At 34.5% G+C, this 24115-nt stretch overlaps 2 protein-coding genes across 4 annotated transcripts in view; one reads left to right on the plus strand and one right to left on the minus strand.

Annotated features, from left to right (window-relative positions):
• Positions 1-24115, minus strand: part of LOC125821735 (MAP3K epsilon protein kinase 1-like) — a 602763-nt gene that overhangs the window by 521750 nt on the left and 56898 nt on the right. Inside the window, exon 1 of one of the 3 annotated variants that reach the window (XM_049501113.1) lies at positions 10262-10277. The exons of 1 other annotated variant lie outside the window; for it this stretch is intronic. The gene's annotated coding sequence lies outside the window, so the exon portion shown is untranslated. One more of the 3 variants, XM_049501114.1, reaches the window with a different exon arrangement.
• Positions 1207-3319, plus strand: LOC125821754 (60S ribosomal protein L44). The gene is made up of 4 exons (XM_049501138.1): positions 1207-1332; positions 2683-2862; positions 2958-3032; positions 3107-3319. Exons 1-4 carry the CDS (start codon positions 1330-1332, stop codon positions 3164-3166), a joined length of 318 nt encoding a protein of 105 aa, XP_049357095.1. The 5' UTR covers positions 1207-1329; the 3' UTR covers positions 3167-3319.

The raw sequence follows: 24115 nt of genomic DNA on the forward strand, positions 1-24115 counted from the left end.
ACCAGCAGGCAGCCGTAGCACAACAACGACCGGTAAATTTCAATGTTATAACAATGCTTCAATGTTAACGACAATTTATTATTTTGAATCATACAATAATTTAAAAAACAGAGTAAAATAAGCAAAAAGAAATAAACATAAATAAAATAAACAAAAAAATTACAAAATTTTAAAAAGCCCACTAAACAAACCCATAACAAAAAACCGAATTAACAAAAACCGAACCGAAATAATAAAAACCGAACCGAACCAAATTATTTCGATTCGGTGTTCGGTACACGTTGTACAAGAACCGAAAACCTCAAAAAAACCAAAACCGAACCCAAATACCGAATGCCCTGCCCTATTCACAACCTTACTTAATCGTTGTTTTTATCATAATATATTTTTCTATTAAAAAATTACATTTTATAAATACAATTTTTATTTATGAATATATTATAAGTTGATTTTTTTTTTGCCTAATTTTATGTTTATTTATATTTTGATTTCTCTTAAAATATTCACTCCACTACTAAATTACATATTTTGAATTACATAGTTTATTACTCACTTAAAAATTATATTCTATGTATCCATTAAAATGTAGATAACTTTAATAATAAAATTTCTTTTACTTTGATAAACTTAAAATGAAAGTTTTATTTTTAAACTTAAATAAGATCAAAAGTTTTATTTTTAAGCTAAATAAGATGAAAGTTTAATTTTTAAGCTAAATAAGATGAAAGTTTTATTTTTAAATTAAATAAGATGGAAGTTTTGTTTTAAAGTTAAATATGATGAAAGTTTAATTTTAAAAACACATGGCACAATCATGGAAATACACATATAAAAATATTTAAGCTAAATAACATGAAAGTTTGATTTTGAGAATGAATAACTAAAGTTTGTAAAGAAAATGTAAAAAAAAAAAAAAACTTAATAAGGTGAAGGTTATTTTTGTAAACAAACAACTTATTATTAAAAATTATGCAATGGATATAAGTTTGAATATGACAAACCAAAGAAGCAATAAAAACTACTCCAACAGAACTAATCCCAATATAGCTTATCTTAGCATAACTTATCATAACATAACTAATCCCAGGATAAAATGACCCCTAATTATATTGATTTTAATACATAAATAATTCACCTAAATCATAAATAAATTATAAAAAATGGTTACAATTTAAATAGCCAATGGTTAAGTGGTGCGACGGGCTGCTTACAAAAGGAGCCCATAATCTTAAAACCCTAGCTATATACATCTCCCCTTATTTTCTAGGGTTTGTGGACGCCATTAGAGCAAAGGTGTTTTCTACGGCAGCTCAGACTCAGTCGCCGACAATGGTAACTTCCTTCATTCTTCCTCCCTTTAAGTTCATTGTTATACGCTGATATTATTCAAACTGTTAATCTTATTCGCATTTCAAAAGTAGGAGAATGATTTATTGGTTACGATCCGTCATGATAGATTTGGATAGCTGATTCCAACTAAGTTAAGAGGATAAAACTAGATATGACCACGAGGTGAGTGAGGTCTTAGATACAGTTCCTATCAAACAATACTTGTTGCTTGTGGGAGGTCATTACATTAGTCGAGATGATGTCACACTTATTCTAAAAAATTAAAACTTGCAATGGAAGCATACAATGAGAAGTTGTGTAGAAAGAAATAGTGTGTTTGACCAAAGAAAAATTAAAGGGAATCAGAAAAGTTACCTTAGTTTGAGGGTAAGTAATTAACATCAACAATTACATTACTTGGCCAGAGATAATTATGTTGTTATTGCACAACTCCAATTCTTAGGTGGCTTTCCAAATATGCCAAGTAAAGCCAATGCACAAATTATTTCTTTGGTGGATCACATACTGGTTGGCAAAAAAAGGCTAATTATATCATGGACTGCATACAAAAATAAATAGTTAGAGCTTCTCTGCAAGAGTATAGCTTTTCTAAAGGAGTTTTTAGTAGGCCACATATATGGACGATTATTAATTTTGTTGACTTCATGATTTCTGGTTTCTTCCTTCTATAATGTGATTCGAAAATGCTGCTCTGAAATTTGGTGAAACTTTTGCTTCGTTTTAATTGTTAACACAAAAAAGTCTCAATTTTATCCCCTGTGTTGTGTATAGCCTGCAATCAATGTGGATGCAGTGATTGGCTGCATTTTTCTTGTAGATAAAAGTTCTCAGGTTTCTGATATCCACAATGTTTAGCCTGCAATTTCACAGTTGATTGATATTTTTAAGCACCTCAGTTCTGAATTGTGCTTGATGTGTATGCATTTGTTTTGCTGGCTCAACTTTAATCAACGTGATGCAGTTTTGAGATTTATTTGTTCCTTACCTTCTTTTGTTTTCTAAAGGAATCAACCCACTTTTGTAACATATTGCATCCTCTGGATCCTGTTAGTAATAAAATTCTTTCTACTGCATCCAAAAGAGAATTGTGATAAAGAACATATCATTTACAAGTGCTAGGCAGGTGATTTGATAACTTATAATAATGAATGCAATCAACTTCAAAATTCAGCCTACCTCTGCATGCTCTAGATTGCAGTTCGTAGTTCCTGGATCCTGTAATCTGTTATGGTATATATTTGACCTGTGATATGCATATAAAGTAGTTACTATAAGATTTTCACATAGCTACCAGTATTGTGTAGTTTACAAGATCAAAATTTGATCGTGCAGGTGAACGTTCCAAAAACTAAGAAGACATACTGTAAGTCGAAGGAGTGCAAAAAGCACACTCTGCATAAAGTTACACAGTACAAGAAAGGAAAAGATAGTCTTGCAGCTCAAGGGAAGCGTCGTTATGATCGCAAGCAGTCTGGTTATGGTGGGCAGACAAAACCCGTCTTCCACAAGAAGGTAGAAGAGATTTGACATTAACATCAACTCTGGTCAATACTCTTTTTAACCCCCCTTGTTATTCATCTCATAAATCAACGTTGTTTCGATACTAGGCCAAAACTACCAAGAAGATTGTGCTAAGGTTGCAATGCCAGGGATGCAAACATGTGTCCCAACACCCAATCAAGGTATGTTTATGGCTCTCAATCTTTCTTTTGATCATTGTATACTGTGGTATTAAATTTGGCTACTGACCTTGCAGAGGTGCAAGCACTTTGAAATTGGTGGAGATAAGAAGGGAAAGGGAACTTCTCTCTTTTAAGTGGAGATGGTATCGTTTTTGTCTTTGTGTAATGTTGTCCTTTTTTCTCAAGTGATGTTAGCTCAACAGAGTTTCTTTTGTTTGATGATGAACAACTTATGTCTGTCCCAAAATACTTATGTTTCCAGTTTTAAAATGACTAGTTTATTCTTTCTTCTTGTGTTAACTTTTCTTATTCCATCAAATAACCTAATTGATTAAACTCAAGGCTCAATTTCAAAATCAGAAATACTCAAATTAGCCAAAAGTTAGTCAAATCAGAAACATCCGCAAGTTAATAAAACTATCAAAATTAGAGGGTATTTGGATAGACTTAAAAGTTAGTCAAATCTATTTTTTAGTTTGTATTTGATTTTTGAAAGTGTTTGATAAATATAAAAATAAATTAAAATAAGTCAAAAAATGACTTAAAATAAGTTAGAAAGTATTTCATTAGGTCAAAAACAACTTAAAATAAGTTGAAAATCAAAAGTAGGTTTTTCTTACTTTTTATTTTTTGAATTAAAAATTATTTAATTTTGACTTTTTATTTGACGTAAAAGCTATTTTTTAAGGAGTATGTTTGGATTGATTTAAAATTTAGTCAAACTTACTTTTAAGTCAATATTTGACTTCTGAAAGTGTTTGACAAGTATAAAAATAACTTAAAATAAATAAAAAATGATTTAAAATAAGTTAGAAAATGTTTGACAATGTTAAAAACCACTCAAAATAAGTTAAAAATCAAAAGTAAGCCTTCCCCTACTTTTTATTTTTTGACTTAAAGTCATTTATATTTCACTTTTTATTTTCAACTTAAAAACTACATTTTTTTAAAGCCAATTCAAACGGACTTTAAGTCATTCCAAACGGGCTCTTAATCTAATCGACGTTTGTTAATAGAAAGAATGATATCACCATAACTACCTCGTTTTAGGGCATTTCTGCCACTGTTTCAAACCTCTTGACTAGGAGTGACATGGATCCGGCTCCTCTCCATTTCTCTTCTCTTCATTTTTTCAAGTTCTAGCTTGGATTAGAGACACATGTTATCGTTTAAAATTAATGGTTGAGATCTAATTGATTAAAGTAAAGTCCTAATCATAGTTATTTACTTCCATATATTTGCTTCTTAAATATTTTTGCAATCAAACTATTCTAGATTTACATTATATTTTTCATAAATATATTTAAACGAATTTCCTTTCTTAATTACTTGAGTAATTTTTTGTTGATTTTTACCTAATGTTTGCCATTTCTCAAATAATATTTGCCAAATAAAAATTTAAAAATTGTACTAACTTTTTTTTTCTAATTTTAGGAGTAAATTTTTTTTGTCACTTAACTTTAAATTCTTTCTTACTCTCTAAATGGAGTCCATATTGCTCGCCCGTATAAAATTTGGAAACATATAAAAACCATTAATAAAGCGCAAAGTCGCAAACAATAACGAAACTATATTATATTGGTGTGTTTACTAGGAGATGTTTTCCAAAAAAAGAGAGAGTAATTTAATGATACTTGAAACGACGGAAATCATTTTCTAGGGGGTAAAAAGAAATCGATTTCATCAAAATTAGCAAACTGACATATATCTCATTTTCCTTGCACATATTTTAACTTTTAATTTTTAATTACTCGATTCAACTGTAATAGTCTATATATATGTTATTGTGAATCTCTACATTCTCTTTTATCCAAAGTTTCATCAAAAAACCATGTAATTTATTTATTTATTTGATTTTTTTTCATTCACCATCCCAGTATTGAAAACATTTTTTTCCATTCCAATCACACCTGTGCAATAATTCAGAATGTATTAGTCAAAGAGGAAATTGCATAAAATAATTATAATAAAATATCTTATCTTACAAAAATATTTAAGAAACAAGTATATGGAAGTAAAAAATTATGATTAGGACTTTATTTAATCAATTAGATTTCAACCATTAATTCTAAACTATAACACGTGTCTCCAATCCAAGCTAGAACTTGGGGAAAATGGAGAGAAGAGAAATGGAGAGGAGCCGGATCCGAATGACATAATGGGTAATTAATGTGGGTACCTACTTATATTTACCCATTTTAAATGAATCGGATACTCAACTCATTTAAAATGGATAAGAAACGAATAATACTCATATTACTCATTTAAAAGTGGTTAATTTAATGGGTAAAATATGTCCATTTATAAAAAAAGAAAAAGTAATACTAATATTTTTTTGGCCGTAGGTGGTGGGGGTGGGGATGGGGTAAGAAAAAAAAAAATCTAAATTTAAAAATAAACAAATTAGCTTTTTTTTTTGGGAAGGGGTGGGGGGTGGCAGGTGAGGTGTGATAAAAAAATATTTTTTTAATAATAAACAAAAAAAAATATTTTTTTACATTTTTTTGGGACAGGGGATGGGGAATGGGACTAGTAGGGCGTGGACCGTGGGGTGACAATTTTTTTTTTTTTTTTACATTTTCTTGGGATGGGGCTGTGCTGTGGGGGAAGGAGGGAGGGGGATGGGGTGGTAGGAGGTGGGTTGATAATTTTTTTTTAATAAAAAGCAAACTAATTTTGTTTTACATTCTTTTGGAATGGGGTTGGCGTTGGGGTTGGGGGTGGGGTGGGGTGGGGTGATAGAAAAACTTTTTTTTTAACTTTTTATTTGGGGGTGAGGGTGAGGTAAAAACTTTTGTTTTTAAAGCTATAAGTGTCACGATTCAAAAATGAACGTGGTGACATTTGTCTATTCCTATCAAAACAAGTCAACCTTAACTCAACTCAACTAAAGAAATGCAGAAAGAAAAGCAAGAACAAGCTAAAAACGGAAAACGTATTCATTTTATTATAACCCTAAAACCTGGTTGTCACGTGTACAAACCACTAATACATATAATGCGAAAATGAAGGTAAGTACAAGTCTCAATGTCTTTGTTTCTCAAATAGAACAAAGCATAACATAAAATAAAAAGAGGGTCTGCCAGGATGACAAGCAACTACCTCTCAACAAGCCTCAGAAATAGGAGAAGAAGGGAAATCACATGGTGCCAGACTTGGAACCTACACAAGTGTAGAAACAAAGAGTGAGTACTAACCAATACGGTACTCAACAAGCAACCTAATAAACAATGAAAACTAGCTAGAAATGGAATACTTCTTTCATCCCAATCGAACCTGTTCAAACTACAACCTACATAGAAATCAACCCAACCTAACAATTTCACAATTCATAGCACACAAGGCTTAACCACACAATTCATTGACCAATACATATCAAGTAAGTCAATCTCAAGTTTCAAGTATATCAATCACAAGTAACAAGTAAATCAGCCACAAGTACCAAAATGCATCAAATCACTATAGTCAACTCTTGTTGGAACCATTTCCCTTCGGCACAATATCACTACACGGAACCATTTTTCATCGGCTTTGTACCATATCACTAATTTAATCAGAACTATTTCCCTTCGGCTTTATATAATATAACTAGTCAGAATCATTTCCCTTTGACTTTATATCATTTTACTAGCCAGAAGGAAGAGACAACAATCAAGCAATTCAAGTCCACTTTCATTCCATCAAAACATTTCATCAATCAATCAAGTAGGGCCCACAACAAGGCAATTCATAAAGAAATATGATCACCACATTGCCTTTTCTTAATCCATTTTTATTCATTAAGCTTAATCAAGTGAAACAATGAACCCTTCACCTCATTCCCATTACTTCCCAACACATACAAATTAAGGAAAATAGACGAATTCTATTAATTTTACAAGGTTTAGAAAATCACTTGCCTTAATTCAATCAACTAGTCACTCCAAGACTTGAGTCTTCCCCTTCCGAACAACATCCAAAGCCACACAATCTATTACAATCAAGTAATCACAATAAGATTCTAGAAACAACAATACCTATATCATATACTTAAAAAAATGGGTCAATCAACTCAAAAACACGATTATGAAAATGAGGTTTGAATTCGAAAATCTATACTTGAAAATGAACTCAAGATATTTGGAATTCATTGGTGAGAACCATTACAAAAACGAGTTAAAATCAATTCACAATCTCAATTTTAGTTTAGAACTCAAGTTCTTGAAAAACATTGCCATTTGCCAATCAAAATCTCAAGTTTTGATGTTAAAATTCACAAATAATCAAAGGGAAATGAAGTTTTAAGGTCACAAAAGGAGTCTATTCACTCAACACGTTTAGGCATTACTTAAACACCCGATTCACCAAATCTATCCACATTCCCCCAAAACTCATCATGACTAAGTCGGGTTCTACCAACAAACAATACATAACCATTATACTACCAATACATCCCAAGGATGACATCTAAATCTAGCATATTAAGTCCTATCTAGTCACATAGCCATACTTGGCATCACAATCAACATTTTCTCCATCGATCCTTGTAGCATGAGCCCTTCGAGTGGTCATATCCTTAAGACCATCGGATAAGGAGTAGGAGAAAGACCTTATAGAGTTAAACTCTATGGCACGACTTAGAGAATGAAGAAGTGAAGTTTCATAAACATCCAATAGCCTCCTATTCATAAATGTGGCGTGCTTCACACTTATGAACAAGACTCTACCAGACGTGGTTTGAGACATCCTAGAACCATTCTAAATCTTGTGCTTTGATACGAAGTTTGTCACGACCCAGGGGTACCCCTAGATGTAACAAGGCACATAGAACCCCGAAAGGCTCCATCTAAGCCACTTAGCATATCACAACATAAGATAATAGAAAAATGCGGAAATTTAAAACATTTTTCCATACAATCAAAGTCTCATAGAACGAAGCGAAAATCTTTAACATTTGTCTCAAACCATCTAAACCAACATTGAATAGCTCTTGGACACATCCCATACAATAGTTCTAACATAAAATGAAATATAAAGGACATGGTGGTCAAGCCCTCGAATGCTATGAGGACTCACCAAACATCTCTTCTTGATCTACTATGCACCTAGCCATGAGGATGGAAGTAAATATCGCCAAACCCTACATTTGATAAGAATGTAGGATAAAGTTTGCGTTAGTACAATAATGTACTAAATACGATGGCTAGCATAAATCATCAACATAAACATATAATAGACATTAGTCAACATAAGACATATACCATAATCCTATGAGACAATAACATAAGTCATAAGCATAAGAGGCATCATAATATGACATAGGCATAATCAATGCATTTAGAACAACATAACATAATACAAAACACTTCATAAGCCACCTCAAGGAAAGCTTGTGCAATGCATGGACAAGACCCCATAATCCCACCCATGCTACGCAAGTCACTTTAGGTCCTTAGTTATCTTTTATTACATTTTGATCTCATCCTTAGCTTATTTCTCATAGACAAGGGAACCTTCACTTTTAGTCACGCAAGTATTGGAAATCAACTTATAGCAACAATCCAAGTTAAGCATACACTATAAGTATAGGTCATAAACATATTCATTACATAGACATCATAACATAAGAGATCATACCATAACTACCCTAAAAAAAATACTTATGCAATGCATGAATAAGACCCCATAAATCTCACTCATGCTAAGTAAAGCTTCTTGAGTAACCATAGTTCATACTAGACTTGACCTTGTGGAAATTAGCCTTAACCAACATAGACCATGTGAGGTTACATGGAATCTGGTGTCACCCACACCGAAAATGGTTGTCCTACTTGCCAAAGGTAGAACCATTATTTTAGCTTAGGTGAAACCAATATCTAAACAACCTACGGGGGAATGTAGTTATGGGACAAGGATATTGTTACTAGATACCCGGGCTCAACTCTCATGAGGGCATCCATCTCAAGAGATTGCTCCTAGAAACCCGGGCTCAACTCACGTGAGGGCTTCCATCTCATATCAATATCCACTCGGTGCTAAGCATAACTCCCACTGAATACTTCATTAAGTCATAACTTGTTTCATTAGGATAGCTCATTAGATTATCCGTGAGAATAACCTTTCACCGTCCATGTCTTCACTTAGATTTAATTAGGTGAGAATAACCTTTCAACCTTAGAATCATCATTATGTTAGAAAACCTTTCACACATGTTCATTTTGTGTTCATGAGAATAGCCTTTCAATAATCACAACAACATTATCATAATCATGGACACTTCACTCTCAAAGTGTTCTTAAAGCATATACATAAACTTCACAAGACATGCATAATGTCATATATTCCCCTTTCAAGGATAAAAACTCATATAAAATCAACACATCTAGAATTACTAAATTAGACATGAATAATAACATAATTCAAGTAATCAAATCACTTTATGCATAATCTCATATACTCATAATATAGGTCATGTTGGTAAAGTTCTTCCACAATAATACCATATACAATTCAACATGCAAATAGCTTCACTCTCAAGCCTTATCATTCATAATTCAACATATTAGCCTTACTCTCAACGCCCTAGAATTCATCATCTATGACTACAAGATTTACACTCAAACAATACTTCTCACAAGCACCTCATAGACCTAAGTCTCAAGGTATTCCACTCACATGCTTCATCCTTATCCAATTTTAACCATATATCTTCATATAGACTTAATCTCAACACTACTAATCATGATTCATCATATAAGCCTTAATCTAATCCATTCATGTCAACAAGCTTTACTTTTAAGTTATTCATATCTAGGTGTTCTAATCTCAAGCAATTCATAAAGTAATTCATCAATCTTAGAGGATCACATCTAAGCCCTCAATTTCCTCTTTCATGGCATAAAACCAAACTATATCAATTCCACCATAAAATCTTAGATTAATCAAGAATACATGTATAATCATACTAAAAATATGTAATTACATCATAAACAATCATAAACAACCATTATCCACTCAATTGGATCAACATACAACAATACCCACAATATAGGAAGAAACCCTAACTAGAATTGGGGTTCATCTTCACAATTGGGGGAAACATGGGGGCTTCATGGATGAAAGGAGTCCACGAATGAATAAGCCATCATACCTTGATTACAAAACCTATCAAGCTTGAAACAATGAAGTCTTTACCTAGATTGACCTCCTCCTTCTCTTCCTCCTCCTCCTCCTCCTCCTCCTTCTCTTCTTCTTCCTCCTCCTCCTTCTTCTTCTTCTTTTAGAGAGAGAATTTCTTGGAGGGAATTGGGTTTCTTTTAGGGATTTAGAAATAATGATTGGGATGAGTTAGTTTCAGCGTCTAAAATCCTTATATAGGTGTTTGACCTAACCACCGGGCGTGGGTCCTACCGTAGGTTATGGTCTTGGGAAATTTTCTCTTGGTCCTCCTCATGGACCTATGGTTGGTCCTTGGGGTTGGGACCTTGACATTCTAACATGAAACATTTATTTTAAGGTACGGGGAGGTGCGTTCAAGTTTCTAACCCTAGCGTCAAGCTCTAGTTTAGCCTACTAGTTTCCGGGGGTGTTACACTATCTTTATTCCTCCATATCGTATGGCTCAAGCTGAGTTGAGGAAATTGAAGGTTCAACTCCAAGAGCTACTTGATAAGGGGTTCATTAGGCCTAGTGTATCACCTTGGGGTGCCCCAGTGTTATTTGTGAAAAAGAAAGATGGCTCAATGAGAATGTGTATCGACTACAGACAACTGAATAAGGTAACAATCATGAATAAATACCCATTGCCTCATACTGTGTTACGACCCAGGGGTATACCCTAGATGTAACATGGAGTACTAGACCCCAAAAGGCCTAACAAAAACCACTTAGCATATCATAACATAAAGTAAATAGAAATGATGCGGGAATTTTAATTTTTTTTCATTACAATCAAAGTCTCATAAAATGAAGCGGAAGTCTTTAACACTTTGTCTCAAACCATCTAAAAAACTTTGAATAACTCTTGGGACGCAGCCCATACAATAGTCTAAAACATAAAAGATAGATATAAAGGTAATGGTGGCTTTATCCTCGATTCTATGAGGACTCACCAAATCTTCAACTCCTTTGCACTCCTATAAACCTATCCTCAAGAATGGAACTCATAGTCGCCGGATCCTACATTCGATAAGAATGTAGGAAAGAGTATGTGTTAGTACAAAATGTACTAAATTTGTTAGCTAGCATAACATCATAAGAGCATAACAAAAATGTTAGCCAACATAAGACATAAGTCATAAGCATAAGAGATCATAACATAGTCATAAGCATAATCTCCAACATATACATAATATAAGCATTAGTCATCATAAGGCATGATCCATATACTTAATCAATACTTAGACCTTCATATCATAAGAGAACTACTTCATAAGTAACCTCCAAGTATACTTGTGCAGTGCATGAATAAGATCTCATAATCCCATCCACGCTAAGTATCTCTTTGGCCATCATAATCATACTTACCATCTCATGGTCTCGTCTTTAGCTTAATTCTCATAGACAAGGGAATCTCTCACTTTTAGTCAATCATAGCATGGAAAGTAACTATGGCGATAATCCAAGCTAAGCATACAACATATAAGAGAAACACTTCATAATTAGCTTCAACTCATACTTTGTGCAATGCATGGATAAGACCCCATAATCCTACCCATACTAAGTACTCCTTTAGGCCACCATGCATAATGATCATCTCTTTGATCTCATATTTAGCAAATCATAAAGACAAGGGGAATCACCTCTAGTCATGCATATCATGGAATCATAAAGACAATGGGAATCACCTCTAGTCAAACATATCATGGATTCATAAAGAAAAGGGGAATCACCTTTAGTCATACACATCATGGAAGGCCTATCAAGCTACAATCCATACAATTCATTGTTCATGACATAATTTATATAAGGAATCACAGGTATTTGCCTCGATGCTCATTTTAATGAGATACATGTATTCGCCTCCATATCCATTTTAGTAAGATATATATATTCACCTCCATATCCATTTTAGGGTGTAATGTAGGTATTCGCCTCAATATCACCACATAAGGATCATATGTAATCTCCTCCATGATCAATATAAAGGCTAATGGGTAATCACCTCTTGCCTTGGGAGTCATACATACATAAAGGGTAATCACCTCACACTCCTTATATCATGACATGGGTAATCACCTCATGTTTATCTAATTAGGAATAAGGGAACTCATTTCACATTCCTCTCATATAAAGGTCTTTGGGGGACTCACCACAACCTCATCACATTTCATAGTTCTTGGACTTAGATTCTTTTTAGGTGAGCAAACCTTTCAACCTAGAATCATTATATGTGAGAGAACCTTTCATATCATATTATAGTCATGAATGGATGTGTATATGAGAATTTCCTTTCAACAACAAAACAACATATCATGATCATATGCACTTCATGCTCAAAGTGTTCATAAAGCATGTACAAAAATTCATAAAACATACATAATATCATATCTTGCCCTCTCGACGGTCAAAGCTCATATCAAATCAACATATCTAGAATACATTAGACATGAATTCCATCATAACTTAAGTGATTCTATCACTTCATACAATCTATTATTCATAAGGTAGACTAGGTAGGTAAGGGCCTTCCACCATAATTCTAACCGTTAATCTTCTATTCTCATATAGACTTTACTCTCAAGCCTTAACATACATAATTCATCTTATTAGCTTTACTATCAAGCCCTAGTGATCAACATTCATGACTACATATCTAGATCACAAGATAATCTAGTCACAAGCTTCATCTTTAAGAAATTCTAGTCTTAATTCATCATACAAGCTCAATCTCATTCATTACTAGTCAAGATCCATCATAAAATCTTTAACCTAATTCAATTCATGTTTACATACTTCTAGTTTTGAACAATTACTATACATATCATCAATTCTAGAAGATCACCTATGAATCCTCAATTTCCCTTCACAAGGCATAAATCCACATTCTTCAATTTCATCAATTAGACTAGGGTTAACCATGGAAAACATATAATATAATCATAATAGCATGATTAAATACTAAATCAATCACAAATAAGTACTATCCACTCAATTGGAATCACACTCAACTTAACCCACACTATTGGAAAGAACCCTAACTTGAATTGGGGGTTTCATCTTCACAATTGGGGGAATTCTAGGGGGCTCCATGGATGGAAGAATTCATGGATGAATAAGCTAACATACCTTGTATATAAAGCCTATAAAATCTTTCAACAATGGAGTCTTGTTCTTGACCTAGGCTTCAAGCTCTATCTCCTTTTTTAAGTCTTAGAGAGAGAAATATTTGAGAGAAGAGCTTTTGGGGATTTGATTTGGGTCTTGGGATATAGTGACTTAATTGGGGTGGTTAAATGGTTAAAATAGTTTATATATGTGTACTAAGACTAGGCAATATGACCCCATTCAATAATCACCTAATTAGGAATTTACCAACTTAACCCTCACTAGGCAGCCTGCTCCCAGGCACCACGCCCAACCTCACGAACCGTCAAGGGCACCATGGCCAGTGAAGGTGCCAGTGGTCCCTTGACCAGTAGCTTGGATCCCTCTACATGACCCCCAAAAGGTGAAGGAAACCCCACAAGCCTTCCCACGAGTTGCGGTTTTCATCACTGACCGTGAAGTGTCTCGTGAAGATGAGCCAACCTTACGAAAGCCTTGGTGAGCTACTGCCTCACTACCATGGGTGGAACCACGAGTCGTGGTGGCTACCACGAGCCGTGAAGGCTCTCCTGGCCTAGGGCAGTGCCTTGGCAGCTTGGGGTAGCCTTGGCTCTTTTCTTGGACTTTGACCCTTTGCGTTGGCTCATGCTCTCTAGCCTTGACTTGTAGTCCTCTAACTTAGCCCTAGTTGGCCTGATAAACTACGGGGTGTTACATATTGATGATCTATTTGATCAGCTACAAGGTGCTACTTATTTTTCCAAAACTTGAGATCAGGTTATCATCAGTTGAAAGTTAAGACCGAAGATATCTCTAAGACAGCCTTACGGACCAGATATGGGCACTTCAAATTTTTGGTGATATCTTTCAGACTAACTAATGCACCCACAACATTTATGGATCTCATGAGCAGAGTATTCAAGCCATACTTAGACCATTTTGTGATTGTGTTGATTGATGATATTTTGGTCTACTCACGGGGTGAGGCCGAACATGAATACCACTTGAGAGTTGTATTGCAGACACTTAGAGAACGAAAGCTTTATGCCAAGTTCTCAAAATGTGAGTTTTGGTTGAGCACAATGTCCTTTTTAGGACATGTGGTGTCACGAGATGGAATCCAATTTGATCCAAAGAAGATAGAAGCAATTCACGATTAGCCTCGACCTAATACTCCTATAGAGACATGCTGTTTCTTAGGAATGGCTGGATACTACAGACGATTTGTGGAGGGTTTCTCAAAGATAGCCGCTCCATTGACACGTTTAACTCAGAAATGTGTGGTCTTTTGATGGTTAGGTGGGTGTGAAGAAGGTTTTGAGAAATTAAAGATTGCATTGATTACAACTCTGGCCTTGACCTTACCTACTGCGAATGGTGGTTTCACCATTTATTGTGATGCATCTAAAATAGTTTGGGTTGTGTATTAATGCAGAATGGCAAAGTGGTGGCATATGCTTCCTGGCAACTAAAGATTCATGAGAAGAATTATTTGACGTATGACCTAGAATTGGACGCAATCATATTTGCACTAAAAATTTGGCGTCACTATCTTTATGGTGAGGTGTGTGAAATCTATACTGATCACAAGAGTTTATAATACATATTCAAGCAAAGAGATCTGAATTTGAGGCAATGACAGTGGTTGGAGCTACTTAAAGATTATGATCTTACTATTTAATTTCATCCGGGAAAGGTGAATATGGTGGCAGATGCTTTTAGTAGAAATTCTATGGGTAGCTTGGCCTATATTGTGGATGAAAGGAGACCTATGGCTATGGATATTCAAGGTTTATCCAATCAGGGAGTTCGAATTGACCATAAGTTGCCTGGAAGGTTGATTGCAGGTATGGTGGTGCAATCATCCTTAGTTGGAGAAGTCAAGACTTACCAATATAACGATCCCCAACTTGCTAGACTACGAGATCGAGTGCAGAATAGGGGTGTGAAGTCATTTGCTATTGATGGAGATGGCATTCTACGTCGAAATGGTAGATTGTGTATTCCCATGGTAGGTAATGTGAAACAACTAATATTGGAGGAGGCTCATAGCTCGCGAAAATCCATCCACCCAGGCGCTATGAAGATGTATCAAAACTTGCGTGAATTGTACTGGTGGAAAGGTATGAAGGCTGATATTTTGAAACAAGTGACTAGTTGCTTAAATTGTCAGCAGGTCAAATATGAACATTAAAAACCAGGTGAAGTAATGCAAAACTTGATTATCCCAGAGTGGAAGTGGGAGAGAATTACTATGGATTTTGTCATTGAGTTACCGAATACTTTCAAGAAACACGACTCAGTTTGGGTGATTGTGGACAGACTCACAAAATTTGCCCATTTCATACCAGTTCGGGTTACTCATACTGCGAAGCAGTTAGGAGATATTTACCTTCGGTTCGGATTCATAGGGTGCATATTTCAATAATAACAGATCAAGGTGCATAATTCACTGCTAAATTTTGGAAGTCCTTTCAGAAGTCGTTGGGTTCACAAGTTGAGTTGAGTACAACCTTTCATCCCCAAACTGACGGACAGTCTGAATAAGTTATTCAAATCTTGGAGGACATGCTTAGAGATTGTTCGATTGATTTTGGTGGTCATTGGGATGATCAGTTGCCTCTAGCAGAATTTGCTTATAATAATAACTACCAGTCAAGTATACATGTGGCGCCATATGAGGCTTTATATGGTCACAGATGTTGATTACCAATCGGTTAGTTTGAACCTGGTGAAGCGCAATTATTATGTCTAGATTTGGTTCAACAAGAGTCAGAGTAGGTTGCATTGATACAAGAATGACTTCAGATAACACAAAGTAGACAAAAGTCCTACACAAATAAGAAAGTCTGTGATGTGGAGTTCATTAAGGGCGAAAAGGTTTTTCTAAAAGTTTCCCCTATGAAAAGAGTAATGAGATTCAGACGGAAAGGGAAGATAAGTCCTAGATACATTGGTCCTTATGAGGTTCTGGATCAGATTGGGTTAGTGGCGTACAAACTTGCATTACCTCCGAGATTGTCCGCGGTACATCTAGTGTTTCACGTGTCCATGCTTCGACGATATATTCATGATGATAGACATAAGATCCAGCTAGAAAATGTGGAGCTTGACGAGAATTTAGCGTATCATGAAGGTCCAATATCTATTCTTGATAGGCAAGTGCGACAGTTGAATTCAAAGAAGGTAGCTTCAGTTAAAGTGTTGTGGTACAATCATCCAACCGAGGAGGCTACTTGGGAGTCTGAGGCGGACATGCGGGATATATATCCTCACCTATTTGACACGTTAGGTATGACTCTGGATTCGTTCAAGGACGAACGTTATTTTAAGTTGGGGAGAATGTAATAACCCTTTTTTTAATGAAGGGTTAATTAGTAATTTAACCAATAATTAATATAGTTATTAAGAGTATTAAAAAGAAGTGGGCTAAACCTAATATTTTTCTGCTCCTCACACTTCGGTTACAGAAAAGAGTAGAATATTAAGGCAGTTCATTCCTTAATAGTGGAGAAGAAAATAAGAAGCAACAATTTGGGAAAACATTTTTGGGAGTTCATAGACGGATACTAAACCTTTCTACCACTGTTTTGGTGATAAGTTGCAGGTATTGAACTTCTTGTTATTGTGTTCTCTTGTTAGCTTAAACCTCAACCTATGTAGTTGAGCATTCTTCTGTCTAAAGAAGCACTGAAACTATGTTTCTCTTTAAAGGAAACTTAAGTGCTGAAATTTAAAGTCATTATTGGCTATGAACTGATGTAGCAAACAAAACTGGTGCAGGAACCGAAATTTCTATTTTGGTTTAGGATTATTTATGCGCGATTTGGCTATTTGGGAATACAATGCTAACTAATGGTGCATAAAATTCACTACTTAAGTTTGGTTAGTGATGTAGAGATATTTTGTTATCCTAAATCCATGGTTTAGGGGTGAGATATTAAGGTGTAACACTAAGCTTTAAAGTTAGGGATATTGAGACTTGGCCCCAACTAGTATAATTAATATCGTTGATCAATATTTTTGCATAGTTTGAGGTCATTGGGGGATGTTTGGTTGGTGTTCTACACGTTCGAGATTGTGGAACTTTTCATAAGCGAGATAAGTGAGACTTTAAGCTTTAGTACTTGCTTTTTGAACCTACTTTGTAAATGTGTTTTATCTGTCTGGTCCATGTGTTTGGACAAACATGTGCTTGATAGAATACTAAATATTCTTTTATAAGTTATATGTGGCCTGATATTAGATATCCTTCCTCATTATCGTGATATAGTTACTAGGAGCATACATAGATGCCGTAATATGTTAGAGGCATACCTATGCTATCGTAATATGTTAGGGGCCTGGTACATGCTGCCGTAGTATACTTTGGGGCATTATATATGTTGTCGTGGACTTGTTCGGGTGTGAGGACAATCTCCTTCACTGCCGTTTATGACAAGCTATGAGTGTGGATTGAGTTTGAGACATTTAGGGTCCAATTTGAACAATTCATTGGACTTATTGATCATTATATTATGAAATATTTTCTTGTGCATATCATTACGTGTTTGTGGTATAAATGTATTTTCTAACACTTGTTATAGGGGTATTAAGGCAGCAGGTCGAGGATGTTAATGAGTTATATTTACATATAGCTCTCACTACTTACCTGCATGTCTATGCAGATACTATTGCAGAGGGTGAGATTAGTGGTTAGTGAGCTCTTTCGCGTGGATTCTGCTGCTGAGGTGAGACTTTGCATTGTTCGTGGAGGCTACTGTTATTTAATTATAGTTATGACTTCTTTTCTTGGGTTTGCATACCCGATAGTTGAACTCATGTAACTCTAATAGATGCTCCATGGTCTTATTGTGGGATTTGGGCTAGAGACATATTAGTTAAGTGATGTTTTCTTTTCATAAATTGATATACAATTTTGGTTGGATAGTGATTTTTTTTGTGAGTGTTGATGAGTTTTGGAGTTGCAAAAGTCTTATCTTGTGCTTAAATGATTTGGTAAGTGTATGGATATTTGGTATGCTCGGTAGGTGGTGTTAGCGGGTGCCAGTCATGTTTAGGGGGTGTTTCAGGATGTGACACGTTGCATATTGCTCTTCCACATTTGTCATTCTGGAAAATTCCCCTTTTTGTGCCATGGGAAACAACATGTGCATTTTATGCCTAAAATTCAAGACAAGTTTCATTCGAATTCCTCATAAACTCATCCATACGAATAAAAAGGTACTTCGATGCTTCATTGATTTTCTTAGTTCCCTTTTTCAAAAGTTTTTCCCGTGGAATTTACCCAGAAAATCTTTACTATATCTTGTTTGATATTCTGTTTGTTAATTTGAATTTCTACTTTCCATTTAATTTTCTTTGTTTGCTTCTTAGTTTCAGTATTCCTCAAATCCTTCTTTATAGCCTACGCTTCACTCCTCCCCTAATATATCTCTCTGATTTTACTTGTTTCTTCTTAATTTTCAATGTCAGTAAGCTGTGTAAAGTTCTTATTGATTTCGCTAGAACTTTGAAAAGGTGTGCGCTCACTTTCCCTTACTCTTCCCACTTCTCATGCTTACCTATGCATATAAATAGTGCGGGCTATATGATAGAGTTGATGGTCCTAAGATGTTTGATATAATTGATATAAAATTAATGTATATGCAGTTATTTCAAAAATAAAATATAAGAATTTGGTTTGTCAAAATTTACCATGCTCACTTATGTGTTCGACAATTTATTCGAAAAAAAGGAAGGAATAGTCATCGGTGATTGAGTACAGTTAGTAATAGGTACCATTTTTTGAGCTAAATTATTAGGTCGTAATTGGCCCTTAGCTATTGTTTGTCGATTCTAGATAGAGCCCAATCAACCTCTCCACCTTAACACTTAAGACCACGAACATCCTTAAGATCAAAATAGTAGAACCCCATCTCAATAAATGCATGAAAATTACATAATACTTGAAGGCTAATAGAAAAAGATTGAATCTTTGAACTTAGTAGAATACCCCATTTCAAGAAATATGAAAATAACACAGAAAACAAAGAGAACTTGAGGGTAAAGGAAACAAAGTAAAGTGATAGCTTACTAAGACCAAAACATGGTAAATTCCATCTGAAGAAAAATATCAAAAAAATAATAATGCAGATAACAGAGAAAACTTAAGGCAAAGTGAAAAGTGGCAGCCTACTTTGAGTGACCAATGATAGCCAATAAAAATACCAAAGATAACATAATTGTGATTATTAGTGTGCTCAATTTCCTTCACTTTTGTTTGTCCCTGTTCTTCAGCTTCCTTTGATTGTTGTCACTTAGTTTCTTCGCTTTACTTTATCCGCTTACATTTCATGCTTCCTTTAGTGATCTACTTAAAGTTTAAAAGGAGCCACTCAGCATAGATTATTGCTCATACTTTTGCAAAAATGGGCGAGTAAAATGAAATATCTACTTTTGGTATCAAAATAAACTAATATGAAACGAAAGAAGTATCTAGAAGTTGAGGCTCACTTACCAAATAAATCAGCCTTAGAAATTAGCCAAACTAGACATTATTAATTAATTATTACCCTTATTTATAAGCCAACAAGGGTTGGGACTAACACAACAATACATAGTTATACTCAAGGAAACATATTGTGTATTGTAAAGTTGTGCTGGATTAAAATTACATCAATTTCTTTGGTCTTTTTCATTTAACACGTGTCATCAAACCACGTGTACCCTCAAGGCCTCACCAACACTCCTCAAAGAGCAAAACTGAGTCTCAGTACTTGGTGGTTTGTGGTTTCTCTTTCTCTTACTTATATTGATTTTTTTGAATCTCTTCATTCCTTATGCTTGCAATTTTAGGGTTGCGTAATTATGAATTTTGGTATGGTTTTTGGGGTTTTATCCTCTACTGGCCTTGATAAATGGATTAAGTTTATTTAGAAATTTTTTAATTTGATAATTGAATCTTGTTGTCCAGGTGTTAACAAAATCCAGCAAATTAGATAAGATGGGTTTGGTATCAAAAGAGATTGATAATCTCTTGGGGTAAGTTCACAATGTTTCTGTTCATACTTTGAATTGCTGGAAACATCAACCTATATTATTTTCCTTTTTAGAATAATAATTTCGCCCTAGTTGGAATCAAGAATGTACTTTTCTACTACTTCATCTAATTGCATGTTATAAATATGTGTTGTTGTTCCATTTGGAAGTCTAAGGTGGGTATGAAATATCTACTTTATATAGTTTACTTTTTGGATTATTTTTTATTTTTGTACAAAGTCCTGCTAAATTGTTTAACAGTTGTATCAATTATAACAAGTCACACTCTCATGTCTCATACTCCAGAAATACAGAAACAAAGAAATTTCACGATCGAACTACCAAAAGAAAATAAAAAGGACTATTTCGACTTTAGTACATCATTGGAAACAACGTCTCTATCTCTCAAGGTAAGAGTAAAACTAAGTATATTATTGTTGTAGACTTTAAGTACATCGTTCAAATATTCTTTGATTGTCTTTTATCCTAAGGATTTGTGAATAGTACTATCGTTCTAAAAGGTAAGTAATTTCTTTCTAATAATAAGAACTCTCCTTAAAGTTGTAACTCTCACCAAATTCTTTTCATATTAATTAATGAATTATGTTATTTTCATTTTTTGGAGAGATTGCAGAAGAGGCCAGACACATGGAATATGATAAATAGAACGTCAAGACATTTACAAATTTGTCAGCTCTTCTTTTATTCTTGCCCCGATTTTGTTATTGAAAGTTAATTTATATTTGTTCTATTCAGTGCTGATATCATCCTATGGGAAGCATCTCTGAAAGGTTGCAAGTGAGTCAAATAGAGAAAGAGGATAACATGCAATCTATTACCTCTAGGGTTGATCAGGACACAGAAACATGCTCGCTAAGTCTCAAATAGATTTATAGTTAACTAAGATGAGGAGTATGACACCTCAAGAGGCAACGATAGCTATTGCAGAAGCAAAAGTAACCACAATAGATGCTGCACAAGCCTTTGCAGAAGTTGCAATGAAGCACCCCGAAGATGGTAAGATATTTTTATAACATCATACCGGTCCCTTTTTCCTTTATTTCTTTTCCTTGCATCTCCTCACTTTAGTATTTTGAATGCTAAAATGATTTAATGAGAAACGAAATAAATTACCTTGCCTCTTCATCTTTTCATGCTTTTTTCCCCTTCTAATGTAACTTGGTAGAGAAAATGAGATGCATAGGAGAAGATTTTCATTTTAAAAAGATATAGAAAAATTTGCATATTAGCTTAACTAAATCCCACATTGAAGGTATAATATTTTTACTGTATATTCATGCAAACATTACAGAAAAAAAAGACCAGGACACACTTCAGGCTCCTATGGAGATTTCTTTTTGAGATGTGAAAAGACCAGGACATATGTGCACCAATGCTCACAATGTAGTAAAAGTGGTATCTTTCATATGAATCTCATACTACATAAAGTACTGAAGAAATGAAAATGAGAGAACTTGAATTGTAGAAATAGACCGTCATCTGACATGACCTCACATGCTTAGATCTAATTAATAAAAATGTTGATGTACAATGGATGAAAATTGAACAATTTATCAGAATGAAAAAGCAATAAAAATAAAGTACCTTATACGACTCTACTTATTTGATCCGCACTATTATTGGTATATCGCGACGTCCACACTTACTAATCGTGAATGATCAAAATAAGCTTTTCTTAGTTTGGTAAATTCCCTTTAAAGGATAATCAATTTCTTTTCCAATGAATTGCAGTCAACTCCCTCGAGGAGCTCAACGAGAATTATGCTATTGTTACTGCTAATCAGATAGATGCATTTTCTAATTGGTTTATCATTTTCTCTATTTTTTTGTTCAGGATATCTTTTTGTATCTAACTAGATATAGTGGATTAATAACAAGACAACAATAACATTTTTGTGTTGTTTACTAAATGACATAAAAATTACTTGCTTGTACTATTTTTGGGATCAGTTTCTTGTACTTTATGCATTATTATTTGCAGGTTTCAACACATGACGATCCAAAAGCAAGTGTTATCTCTCAAGTGTGGTTGCACTTCTATTTATATGTCAGTGCATACTCATTTTTTAATCTAATTTAGATGTTACTGGGAATATAGTAATGCAATTGTTGCACGTAAATTTAGATGTTACTGGGAATATAGTAATGCAATTGTTGCACATAAATTCTTTTTTCCTTTTTGTTTACACTTCTTGAAAAGCAAATTGATACTTACCACCAAAAAATGAGCAGTGCTTAGTAAAGTAGAAATCATTAGCTGTCAATTGTTCATAGTCAGCAGTGGAAGAGGGCGTATCTTTGATTGCTCAAGTTGCCCATTTTTTGGTTCATTTTCTCTTCAAGAGATATTTCGTAAGTTTGACATACGTATTTCAGCATCAATTGATGAAGATACAAGTCAGTATATTAGTGACAAGGGTTAATCTAGCTGCCACATATATAGGAGAGTCCTAACCATATTCTAACACAGAAGACTAAGCTAGCAATTGTTAGGACTCTAGGAGCTAGCAACTGTTAGGACTCTAGGGGCTATGGTTGTGTATATATACCCTATTCAGTATAACGTAATAGAATAAGAAAATCAGCCACATATTCTTATATCTTGTTTTCTTCAATACTTCTTCATGGTATCATAGCTTAGGCTTAACTAATTATTATCTAGAACACTAGATCCTGAAGCCTGTCTCTCGTAAAAAAAATAGATATGGCCGCATCCTCGAGCTCTAGTTTAGGTCTTTCACCCTCCTCGCTCCATCAACTCATCACCATCTGCCCTATTAAACTAAAACCATCGAATTACCTTGTTTGGAGGACACAAATCCTTCAACTCATGCAAACCTTGAAAGTTACATCCATAATCAAGGACGAAGCCCCATCCGAGACTATCGAAAACGCAAAAGGAGAACCATCCCCTAACCCTAAGTTTGTAGACTGGGAATAACGTGATGTTCTGGTTAGAAGTTGAATCTCCGGTACAATGACAGAAGAGTCGATGTTTTTCATTATATGGTGCTCAAATGCAAAGCAAATATGGTCATGTCTTGAGGATACCTACCTACAAGCCAGTAAAGACAAGGAATTTCAGTTGAAACAACAACTTCAAACTGTGAATCTTGGAACAAAATCCATAGATGAATATATCAAGAAATTTAAAGGGATTTGTGATAGTCTCGTGGATATACACAAATCAATGGATGAAGACATCAAAGTAATTAACTTTGCTAGAGGCCTTGGAAACAAATACAAGACCTTTCGCACTGTGATGTTAGGGAAACCACCATACCCTACCTTCAATCAATTTGTGACTGCCCTTAGAGGATTCAAAATGAGGGAAGAAGCAGATGACATTCAACAAACTCATATTGAGTCAACAGTGGCCTTTGCTGCTCAAAAATCACAAGGATGAGGTCGTGGAAATTACTATCGAGGTAGGGGAAACCAACGAGGAATAGGAAATAGAGGATTCAACAACAACCATCGGCCGTTCGATGCTTCTCAAGATGGGGGTGGAGCTAATCAAACAAGAGATAATTCAAAAGTAAATGCTTGCCAGATTTGTGGAAGAAATAACCATACTGCGCTTTCTTGTTTTTATAGGTGGGATTATTCCTATCAAGCAAAACAAGAAGTCCCAAAGGCACTTGCAACAATGAGTTTTAATGATCAATCTGATAATAATTTGTACATGGACTCAGGAGCTACCAATCATATGGTACAAACTACATGTATACTCAAAAACTCGTCTCCCTTTAGAGGATTTGACTCTGTTATGGTAGGAAATGACCATAAACTCAAAA

The sequence above is a fragment of the Solanum verrucosum genome, unplaced genomic scaffold, assembly GCF_900185275.1.
Source record: "Solanum verrucosum unplaced genomic scaffold, falcon-dt-bn FXZP01000210.1, whole genome shotgun sequence".
Classification (NCBI taxonomy): domain Eukaryota; kingdom Viridiplantae; phylum Streptophyta; class Magnoliopsida; order Solanales; family Solanaceae; genus Solanum; species Solanum verrucosum.